Raw genomic sequence first — 12,415 nt, forward strand, 5'->3', positions numbered from 1 at the left:
GGGAAATAACCAAACGAATATTTTAAAACGCTCGAGTAAACGGGTGACGTTATAATTAAATAACGAGGATATTATGAACGTTAGTTAACGAAAGATACCAAATTAAATGACGAAAGATATTATAAAAAAAAAAAGACGGTGTTAAAATAAATTTAACGGAAAAAACGCGGGATGTTACATTATCCACACCTCAAAAGAAATTTCGTCCCGAAATTTAGTTGGAAGTAATAGTCGATGTCTCTTACTCGAGACCTAGTGTAGTAACTCTACGAATGATTGAAGGTACTTTCTTGGACATTCCACGAATCCGGATAGTCGGGGTGTTACGTTGTATTAGGGCTTGGTTTTACGATCCACAAGTTCAGCCGGTTTTTCCTATGAGGAGGAGTTTGTCATCAATAGTTGGTGCATCTAGAAGGATTGCACGTTCCTGTTCCGCAGGACACGTTTCTAAGTTTGTTACACGAAATGTAAGGTAAACGAAAACTTAATTGAGTCGGAAGTTCTAAACGGTAGGAAGCGGTTCCAATACGCCCCAAGGTTTCAAAAGGTTCAATATTGCGGCTATAGCCTTTCTCGATTTCCTAAAATGGATTTTACCTTTCCAAGGTGCGGTTTCTCAATATTACGCGATTACACACTGGGATTTGTGAGGTTTTCATCTAAGTTTGGTATAACTCTTCTGGCGACAATGGGTTGTCTCGAGCCCTTCTCGGACTTGAACGATCTCAATTGTTGTTTTTTTTTTGATGGAGTTCAGATTTCGGTGGTTGATGCTTTGGTTAAATGAACAGGGGTATGACATTAGCGGTCATATAGGGTTTCGGAAAGTGCGCGTGAACACACGAGTGGTAACTACTGTTGTAAGAGTGATCTACTAAATGTGACAATACGAGTTTGTGACATGTCTTTCCAAGACGTAAATCGTTCGTTTGCTCGGTTCGTCAGTTTGTGGGGGGTACGCGGTACTCATGTCTAAGCGGGTTCCCAAGGTTCCTTGTAAAACTGGAAGTGGAACGAGTATTTCGATACGGAATAATTGACAAAGATACACCGTGTTGGAATAGAATCTCTTAAGATACGTTTGAACAAGTTAGTTAGGGTTCGAAAAATGTTCGTTAGGACTATTCACCCTCGTGGCGAATACTTATGTAATATGAGGAATTTCTCTATCCATGGAGAAATGTTACAAGGAGTTCCCTTAAACGGAAGTGCGAGCGATAAAGATAGGAGTGAAACGAGGACTTAGAATATGGTGAGTTTACATCTCGAGGTCGCCATAACGTGCCTCTAGTTGTCAAAAAAAAAAAATGAAGTCTGAAAGAGAAACGAGATAGTACACGTAATTGTATAGTTCGGGGTTGAATAATGGTTGGACGATTATCAGCAACGCAAGGGCGTTAAGTCAAAGAAGAGTGAAGTATCGTTGGATTGTGTGTTATCTTAAATTCCAGTAATATCAGACGGTAACGGTGAAATAACATAGGTATGTAGTGTGGTACGTGATGACGAGAAAGTTGATCGGATCCACAATTTAGTATTCGAATTCTTCGTGCAAAATAACGAATTTCAGTTATGTTGATTTTTGAGTCGAGAGAGTATGCCTTTCGGCGTTCAAGTAGAAATATTTCCATGTTTGAGTTCCATCTGTTGCTATACGATTTTAACTAGAAATGTTGGTGTGAAGAATCACGCTCAAGGTTCGAACACGGAGAGGTTTAGAGTTTTCCTTAGTGAGTTAACGAGTTTAAAAGTCGTGTGACACGAGAAAAGTCAGAAATGAATCTTCGGTAAAAATAGACGAGATCTAAGATTTTACGAATACAAGTCTGAGTTGGGAGAGTTTCCTGATTACATGTGGCTTGATTTCGAGATTGATTGTAATGCCTTGACCATTAACATCATGGTCTAGAAAATTGGACTTCGTTCAACAGAAATTCTCACTCGGAGAATTTGGTATAAAGTTGCTCTTTTCTCAAAAGTTCGAGCGTAAGATGGTGATGTTGTTCGTTTTCCTTCTTTACTTAAATAAGTTAAGATGTCATCTATAAATACGATAACAGATTTGTCTAGATAAGTTGCATACGTGGTTTAGGAGGTTCATGAATACGGACGGAGTCCTAAATAAATCGAACGGTACTAAGAGAGATTTACAACTAACGTTGCGAGTTCGGAAATGGCTTAGGAGACATCGTCTCCCTCAACCCCCAATTGATGATAACCGGAACGGAGGTCGATTTGGAACATACGGGATTCGTGCAAATAATCATGAGGTCATGGATGCGAGGGAGAGGGTATCGATTTCCAACCGAAAATTTCTTAGTTCACAATAATCTATACATAAATGTAGGGCAACAATTTCTCCTTAATGAATAGGTTTTGAGTTCCTTAGTTCTATTGGTGTCGAGTTCAATTTCTTAACGTATATCCTCCGATAATATTTATAGGCACACAATATTTTTCCGTTGGTCGCTTAAATCGTCTAAGTAGTATCTGGGGGAAAGAGGTGGAATATAAAGAGCACGAGTCAAATCCTTGGTTATAAAACGTCTAACGGTACTCGAATCGAATAAGTATGAAATATACGGTTTGTTGTGAAGAAACGTACCCGTGACTAGTCCATCATCGTCTCGGGCATCCTAGGTGTCGATGTTGTAAGTTCAACGGCGCGCGTTGGTTTTTGCTTTATTCTTTGGGCATTCATTCCTAAAATGACCCGATTGGCCACATTTGTAGCAAATACTCGGCTTTGGTGCGTCGGGCCCCTTTTGAGTGACGGGGGCGGTACTTCCACAATATTTGGCAATATGACCACTACCTTGGCACCGATGGCAAATTAGCTTGTCACATTCACCAAAATGATGCTTGTGGCATTTGTTGCAAAAAGGTCGTGTCCCGGCATAACTTTTCTTGCCGACGGGGGTGAGAGGTTCCTTGGAAAAGTTGTTATTGTTGTGGTTGCTTGGTTGCGAGGCTTCCCATTTTCTTTTGTTGTTACCCGGGTGGTTCTCGACCATTCGTACCGGTGCTTCCATTTCATTCACCGTTTCTAAAGTTTGGTGGGCCTTTGTTAAAGCCTCTTGTAGGTTAGTGGGTTGGGATGCCATTACCCCGTGTTGAATGCTCTTAGGGAGGCCATCCATGTAAAGTTCGACTCTTAGGGATTCGGGAGTCATGAGATTTGGACACATTGAGACTAGTTCGGTAAACCGTTGATTATAAGCTCCGAGGTCATTCCCGACCGTTCTTAAATTCCTTAGCCCTTGCTCGAGCCTTCGAGTCTCATCGCGCGGGAAGTATTCGGTGATCATTCTTTCTCTTAATTCGGTCCAAGAGAGTGTAAGGGCTTCATCGATACCCACTGATTGTACATACGTGTTCCACCATGAGAGAGCGATACCGGTAAGAGTGAGGGTGGAAAACTTGACCTTATCTTGGTCCTGACAACCGCTTATGCTAAAAACGGATTCTGTTTGTTCAAACCATCGGGTGAGAGTAACCGGTCCCCCGGTTCCATCGAAAGTGGGAGGATTGTACTTCATGAAGTTCTTGTAGGAGCAACCTTCGATTGAATTACCGGCTCCATGATTGTTGTTGTTAGAAAAGTGATTGGCCACGGCCGTACCCACGGCGGTGGTTATCATTCGTTGAAGAGCTTGTTCTAGAGTTTCGAGAGGAGTGTTGTGTTGACCTTGGTGAGCCATTGTTCCTTCATGAGACAAGAATATCGTTGGTTAGTATTTTCAACAATACTAACCGTGGCATGGAATAAGGATAGAGAGAAAATTTTCCTTGACTCGCCTTAAATTCTCTATGTCATAATGTCGGAACGTCCATGTGAATCACCGTAATATAATCCCGGAAATTATATTACCCTGATTCTCATGTGCATTTAACATTACTTCATAAAGTCAAGGTGGCGCATCAACAAAATTTATCAACGTAAGATCAAGATCGAATACGAGTTAGATATGATAGAAGAGTTCGAGTATAAATGCACAATTAGTCAAATAATTCCTACTTCAGTCTATATGCCGGTTGTAGTCTAGATTCACCTATGTACCCTATGACTCGGGGTGGACACAAATGAACTCTAAATCCCTACAACCAAGGCTCTAATACCACTTGTAGCGACCCCGACAAATCGTCAAGTGACGGCGTCGGCTACGTGGGTCCCATTACCTGATTATAAGTCTTTAAGATAACGTTTGACCAAAATATATCGCCTTCATTTCAAAATAAAGATTGTTTTCAAAGTTTACAAGAATTGTTCAACCAAAAGTTAAGTTACAACGTTATAAGTACGATTGAAATCTAGGCGACACGGTTTAAAGTAAAGTCAAAAGACGCTCCATGAAATGCATGTATACTCGACATCGGATGCAAGTATCAAATAGTGAGCGGAAGCATGTTTCACATATCGTGCAAGACCTGAGAAAAACATAGAAATCTGTCAACGAAAACGTTGGTGAAATCATAGGTTTAAGTAAGTAGTGAGTAAAAGTAAAGTAAGCCGAACCACAAGGTTTGCAAAGTTGAAATAATAGTAATACATTCTAAAAGTTAATATTCACGAGCACCCAATTATCAAAGCTTAACATTCCGTCCGTTGAATACCCCATAAATTAGTGCTAGAACTACACTGTTCCCGAAAATATATTTCATCCGTAGACGGTAGCGAACCGTCAAAGATGAGGGTTGTCAAACCCATATGGCCATATAACATAAGTTCTCGCTTACACCGTCTGATGTAACTAATGATAATCGGATTGAGGATTTCTGTTCTAAACTCGTATGTAGAATGTTTGTTTTCCCGTTCTTGTGTTCGCTTAGTTCAAAAGAATCGTTTATGTTTTCTCATCCCAAAAGTAAGTTCGAAAGAGTAAAAAGTGGGACTATGATCTCACCTTGAGTGCAAGAGTTAATAAAGTACTTCAACAAGTAGACGCGTGCAAAGACAAAGCTAGTCTTGACCTAAACATATAGGTTGTATCAATAACGGTAAACACAAACGGTCAAAGATGTTCAATTAGTCCTATGGCTCGTTACGACTCGATTAATATAGCATGTGAATCAATTAGTCAAGTTTCATGCACGATACAAGTAACTAAGCATGTTAGAACGATCGTATAATTGTTTGGTTAAGTTTGACTAAAAGTCAAACTTGGTCAAAGTCAAGGTCAACGGGGTCGGGTCGGGTATCCGACAATTTTCCCATGATAAGAAATCATTTATGAGCAGAATGGCCAAGTTTCATGTTAATCGGAGTTACGGTTAAGCGGGAAACATTTTGTGAAAGGAAAAATAAAAACAAAAATGAGCTGGGCATATGCGCGGCGCGCAATGGGTTGCGCGGCGCGCACCCAAGTGTAAATCCTGGTCAGAACTTAACCACGAAGGCAAACATCTGGGATTTCTAATTCTGCGCGGCGCGCGGGTATATGCGCGGCGCGCAATACCTGGGAAACATGCAGTTTGCAGAAAAATGGTCCAAGTCACGAACCAAAACTCAAATTAACATATTTTATGAACCGAAAACATCCAAAATGCATACTATATATCGTTGGAAAGGTAATTTGACAAGGAAAACAACTAAACACGTTTCATCAAACAAAAACATCAATTTCAATAACCGATTTTCCGTCAAGTGATCATTAAGAATCCATTTTCAAAGTTTCAAGTTCATCAAATGCATTTTAAGTTTCGGGAAACCAATTCACACATGTGATATGCCGTTTTGAAGGTGATCAAACACACATTGTAACAAAATTCTTATCTACAATATTTCATAGCATTTGGTGCATCAAAAGTTCATCTAAAGCTTATCAAACCCTAATCCAAGTTCACAAAATCACTAATCATGTTCTTGGAGTTTCCTTAATCAACCTATACATCAAAACGAAGCTAATGATACTAGTAACACTTTTAAAACATGCACTTTAACAATCTAACAACATTTGATCATCCAAAATCAAGGATTTAGCAAGTAATTTTCATATTGAACTAGTTACACCAAAAACAACGAATCGAGCATACAAATTACATACACGACATCACAATGAGCCATAGACACTAATTAATAACTTTATAACTCAAAAATCTCAAGAACACATAAAATTAGTGATTTTAGAAAGTTACCCAAATGAGATGAAGTTGGTATCAAATTGAAGAGGATGAAGAGAGGATTCCAAATATGTATTTTGTTTAGTTGTAAGCTTCCTTGATTGAATTTGGATGATGAATTTATGAATTGGGTTTTGAGAGGATTTGTGGAAGTATTAAAGAAAAATGGAAAAGAAAAAGATAAATGAATGGATGAGGGAGGTTTGACCTCTTTGACCTAGTCAAAGGTTTGGTCCCTTGGCAAGTTTGGTCCCTCTAGTTTCAAAGCGGGTGCGGGAAATAACCAAACGAATATTTTAAAACGCTCGAGTAAACGGGTGACGTTATAATTAAATAACGAGGATATTATGAACGTTAGTTAACGAAAGATACCAAATTAAATGACGAAAGATATTATAAAAAAAAAAGACGGTGTTAAAATAAATTTAACGGAAAAAACGCGGGATGTTACAGGTGAGGTTGGGTGTCTCGAACAAAACAAGTGCTACCAAATATCTTAGGCTCAATTGGAAACAAGGATTTTGTAGGAAATAAGATACTATATGGAATATCACCCTTAAGAACTTCAGACGGCATGCGATTTATAAGAAAGCACGCTGTTGATACAGCGTCAGCCCAAAAAGGTTTTGGAACATTCATTTGAAATAATAGTGCTCGGGCCACCTCAAGAAGGTGTCTATTTTTCCGTTCCGCAACCCCATTTTGTGCTGGTATATCAACACATGATGACTCATGCAAGATACCTTCTTGAAGCATATATGATTTAAATGACTCTGAGAGAAATTCTTTTGCGTTATCACTTCTCAGAGTTAGAACAGAAGTATGAAATTGTGTTTTTACTTCGGCAACAAAGGAACAAAAATGAGTGAACACTTCAGAGCGACTTTTCATTAAATAAAGCCATGTAACACGAGAGTAGTCATCAATAAAAGTAACAAAATATTTAAAACCAGATTTTGATGTCACAGAACACGGACCCCAAACATCAGAATGTACTAATTCAAATGGAGACGCAGCCCGCTTATCAACTCTAGGACTTAAGTGGACTCGCTGATGCTTAGCGAACTGACAAGACTCACAATATAAAGAGGATAAACCGAAAAACTCGGAACATAGTTTCTTCAGATTCTGTAAAGAAGGATGACCTAACCGACAATGCATCATAAGAGGAGAGGATGACTTTGAGCATACTAATGACCGGGGAATTTTTGTTGTAGTTTCAAGTATGTAAAGTCCATCAGATACCCGTCTTTTACCAATAATCTGTTTCGTCGAGAGATCCTGAAAGATACAAGAGTCAGGAAACAGTAAGGCTACACAATTTAAGTCACGAGTAAGTTTGCTGACGGATAGCAGGTTAAATGAGAAATTGGGTAGACATAAAACGGATGATAAAGATATAGATGGAGTGAGGTTGATAGTGCCGGAACCAACAACAGGGGAGGTGGTACCATTTGCAATTGTGACATAAGATGAGTGTGTATTGAAGTCAGAGTAAAGATGGTTATTACCTGTCATATGATCTGAGGCACCAGAATCAATGACCCATTTGGAGGCAGATGATAAGAGACACGTGTTATTACCTGTTTCGGAAAAAGCAGCAGTTGAAGTAGTAGGTTTCACAGATTCTTTCAATCGTGTATATTCAGCATGCTCGTTGGCAGAGATAGTGACTGTGGAGGAAGATGCAGCATGTGCTGAGAGATTATTCCTCATATTTAGAGTTTGCAATTTCTTGCAATATCGTTTAGTATGTCCAAGTTCATGACAATAAAAACACTCCACACCAGAATTAGTGGGTTCTTCCGTTATTCTATCAGTATGGCCTCCTCGATAACTTCCTCGATAGCCTCCACGAGACCTCCGTCCTCCTCTAAATCCTCCACGACTGATAAGAGCAGTGTTGTGCTCAGAAACTTGAGGTGTTTTAACATCCTCGTGACGGAGAACACGAGCAAATGTTTCTTGAAGAGAGGGAATTGTAGACTCGTTCAAAAACTGGGACTTAATAGCATCATGTTCTGGTCGTAAACCAGTTAGAAAGCTCATGACTGCTATTTGCTCACGTTGTGTCTGCATAGTCTTAATATCAGCACTCAAAGGCATCACAGAATTAAACTCCTCATATATCTTCTTAAATTCCATAACATAAGCCATTAGAGATCGATCGTGTTGCTCACCACGATGAAAAGATTTGCACACATTAAATATTCTAGAGATATTGCTTTTTCCGGAATATAGAAAATCGAGATACTCCATAAGCTCCTTTACATACTCGCAATGATTTACCAAAGAAGTAACCGAAGATTCAATGGAGTTCATAATTTGAAGAAAGAGTCTGACATCATTTTGTAGCCACAGATCCCGTGTATCATCTTTAGGAGGTTCGGAAGTAAGATGAGAATCTTTTCCCATGCTCCTAAGATATACACGGATTGTCTTACTCCATTCAAAGAAGTTAGACCCATTAAGTTTATTGTCGGTCAAACGGGCTGCAATAGGAATAGTCTCGCTTAAATTACCATCTATTTTCTTTTCATCGATCATTTTTTTTCTTTTTTTCGCTCTAGTTTTTTTTTTTTAAAAAAATAAAGTTAAATTAAAATATACCTTAAAATGAATATTAAATAATATGGAAAGAAAAATACTCCACTAGCTATGGATATAATAATAGAAGATAGAAAGAACCAGACAAAAGATAATACTCCACTAGATGTGGATATAATAATAGAAGATAGAAAGAACCAGACAATTGATTCGCCAAAAAAAACAGTCGATCCTCTCCTTTTTTTTTTTTCTTTTCTCAGCGAGCAATCAACCAAAGAACTAGACAAAAGCAATCGGAATAAGCAATCGGAAAGATGATCGGAATCACGAGACTGACGATCGGACAAAAGAACCGGCGGCGACTGGTGGTCCACGCGCCCTCACGCGCCGGCGAGTGGGCGGCGACTGGTGGTGATAGGCGGCGCGTGGGTGGCTTACGGTGGTCGGAAGTTGTTTCGTATTTTTCAGAGATACAATTCGGAACCTTCTGGGACGTTTGGCGGGGGTGGTGAGACCTAAAAATGACTTTGAAACGTTTCAATTTTGGAGACAGGAGTGATATGGGCTGTGGGTGGTTATGGTGGTGGTGGTGACTTACAGATCAGACTCAAACACTCATAGGTACGCTCTGATACCATGAAATTTAATGTTTACAAACATCTAAACTCTCTGTAATCTCATCTCTCCTAATTGATTCATATTTACAACATACAACGAGGATATATATATAGACCCAGATACAATACTTGACTGCCCAATAAATGCACCGTCTCAACTAACTACATTAATTGCACCGTCTCAACTAACTACATTAATTGCACCGACTACCTACTAACATTAAATGTGTATACATATGACTTAAGTATTGTAACACCTATTAAAACAAAGACATGAATGATACCGACGCTAGATGAAGGTTGCTGACATTAGCTGCTGGAACTAAATGTTATATCTAAAAGGGAACCATACACAACATTTTAAATAACAAAAAGAAAAGAGGCAGTAAAGAGAACCAAGATAAGTATACTGCTACTTATCAGCAGCAGTCAAGTTTGTGCCAATGGACAACTCAGTATATGAAGCTGGTCACCAGTTTTACGATATAACATTGCTTGTTTGATAACAGACTGCCAAGAGGAGACACAATTCGAACCAAAATTGAGAATATCACATACAACGTGATATAAATGTTCAAGACACATATTTTATCTTTGTCTTTTCTTAGATGCCATTTGGGTACAAATTATAGATATGACAAAATAGATAGAATATAACTTATCCGAGAAACAAATAATTTACTGGAAAACCTTTTGACAGAAACAGTCACACTCGCATACCTCAATCAGAAAGAAACAATATAGCGAAAAGAAAAAAGAAGAAGAAAAGTGTTACCTTTATACAACAATTTAACAATGAGAAGGTCGAATTCAGATATGTTGCACGGAATACCTGTTCATCAAACTAGGCAGTTGAGCAACATGTAACAAATTTTTTTAGTTTCAAGGTACTGTTATGAAAGACTGAATTTTCAGATACAAAATTATAGTAACGTTAGAAGCAAAAACATTAAAAAACCTATGATAAAAACAAACAAACGTACCATAGTCGGAAAAACAGAATGACAAGTGCTACTAAATTCACCCAAAATTGGTATGATGTAACTCACCAGCCGCATCCATATTTGCACCAATGGACAACCCGGAGCATGAAGATGGGTCACCAGTTTTACATTATAACATTGCTTGACTGGTAGTGATCTTTCTTTGCCTTTTCTTATATGCCATTCAACTACAAATTAAAACGTTATAAAATAGCTTATTCCGGAAACAAAGAACTAGGTAAAAAACCTTTGTATGCCATTGAACTACAAATTAAAACGTTATAAAATAGCTTATTCTGGAAACAAAGAACTAAGTAAAAAACCTTTGCATGGAAACAGTTACAATAGCATACCACAATTAGCATAGAAAAAAAAAACAGTATGAAAAGTAAAGATAGCCAAATGTTACCTTTATACGGCAATCCCAACAATGCAATGGGTGAATTCAGAGACGTTGAACAAAAAACATGTTTACGATAGTCTGTAATTCAACAACAGCTCATAAATTTGCTTAATTCGACAAAAGTAACTAAGAGGTTACAATGTAATAAAACCATGAAGCTTCAAATACAAAGTTACACCATGCTTATTAGGTGAACAACCAAAAATTTATAACATATTTTACAACTAAACAACCAAAAATAGTTCAAGAAACCAAAGGTAAACACTAACAGGATTCACACTTTACAACAATTAACCACTATATCAAGTACTATGAAAAATTGAGGATTTGACAAACATCCAAAGGCATAAACAACATCAAGCTAAACATCCGTTTGTAAAGAAAAGTATAAATCAAGTATGTACAATTTGCAACCAAACAATTACCAAAACTGGAAAAGAATATAATTAACATAAATATATTTGAAGAAAGTTACGAAAATTCAGATAAGGAAGAGCAACAACATAAATGAAACGGCTGTAACAGAGGTAAACAATCCAAAAAGTCACAAACCCTAGCCGAAAATCATCTACAAAATAGGGTTCATAGAGACGCAACGAATATTAACCATTGAAAAAGGCGAATAAAACCCTAACCTTCCATCAATTGCCTGAACCGATGAATGCAATGGCAAAAGGAGCGAATAAAAACCCCAACACTCCGGCGGTTGCTTCGTGGTACCAAAAGGTTAGAGATGCATAAATAACAATGAAATTAGGTGAATACAACCTGATAGATGAAGACAATCGCCCAGGAAAAACCCGAATAATCAGAACCCTAAACTCATGCGCAAACGACGACTCCAGAGGTTTTGAACAGAATGCGCAATTGGGAGATTCAAAGCAATTGGGATATTTGCACAAAATTATGCCCAAAAGATGGTCAATTATGCCCAAAATTTTGCGTTTTAGCTTTTGTATCAAAACAAAATTACGCCCGCCATTAATGTTTCAGATCAGGAAGAGGTGGATGCTTGGCATGTTGAAGAGAAAGAGATGGAACGAGATAATCAGGTTTTATTGTGAATGAAAATTGGGGACGGATGCCAATTTACACTCCGTATTGTTTTTATAGTTTATTTATAAGTGTAACTGATAAGTGATATACTTATATTTCTGTTATAATTCAGTATGCTTATAACTACCTTTAGTGGCCTATTAACTACTTAAATATATAAGAACAAAGAGAGAAGAAATATTGATATTGATATTTCAAGAGAAAATGGTACACCATTAAATGGCTACCATACATGCCTATTTATAGTGTAAAATATTACTATGCAAGCTATACAAAGTTGACTAAAATTTATCATCCATATAACTTTTTGTACTCATATTATAACACTCCCCCTTGGATGATCAATTTTATTATAGTGCAACTAGTACTGTCTCATTAAAAACCTTGCTAAAGAAAAACCCAGTGGGATAAAAACTTTAGTCAAGGGAAAAAGAGTGCAGTATAGAGTTGACTCCCCCTCAAGTAGACATCGTTGAGTCGTCACATATTTTGAACTTGCTTCATGCCAATATTGTGAACGTGTGTTCTGAAAACAGCGGTTGACAGTGCTTTGGTATAAAGATCAGCAGAGTTGTTGATTGAACGTATCTCATTTTAATCTGTTGTCTTTTACGAGATCTTGAGTATATGAGAAGAATCTGAGATTTTCATCTGAAACTGTATCATCTAAATCTTTTATGTACAAG

At 37.8% G+C, this 12,415-nt stretch overlaps 1 protein-coding gene across 2 annotated transcripts; it reads right to left on the reverse strand.

Annotated features, from left to right (window-relative positions):
• Positions 1–8,968: 8,968 nt before the first annotated feature.
• LOC139851876 (uncharacterized) lies at positions 8,969–11,755 on the reverse strand. Of its 2 annotated transcripts, none has more exons than XM_071841059.1 (5): positions 11,309–11,755; positions 10,680–10,751; positions 10,337–10,458; positions 10,063–10,119; positions 8,969–9,797 (listed from the first exon to the last, which is right to left on the reverse strand). In XM_071841059.1, exons 1-5 carry the CDS (start codon positions 11,313–11,315, stop codon positions 9,717–9,719), a joined length of 339 nt encoding a protein of 112 aa, XP_071697160.1. In that variant the 5' UTR covers positions 11,316–11,755; the 3' UTR covers positions 8,969–9,716. The 2 variants fall into 2 exon arrangements, with proteins under 2 accessions (XP_071697160.1, XP_071697159.1); XM_071841058.1 differs by having other exon boundaries at positions 10,271–10,458.
• Positions 11,756–12,415: the final 660 nt, after the last annotated feature.

Source organism: Rutidosis leptorrhynchoides, chromosome 6 (genome assembly GCF_046630445.1).
Source record: "Rutidosis leptorrhynchoides isolate AG116_Rl617_1_P2 chromosome 6, CSIRO_AGI_Rlap_v1, whole genome shotgun sequence".
In the NCBI taxonomy this organism is placed as follows: Eukaryota; Viridiplantae; Streptophyta; class Magnoliopsida; order Asterales; family Asteraceae; genus Rutidosis; species Rutidosis leptorrhynchoides.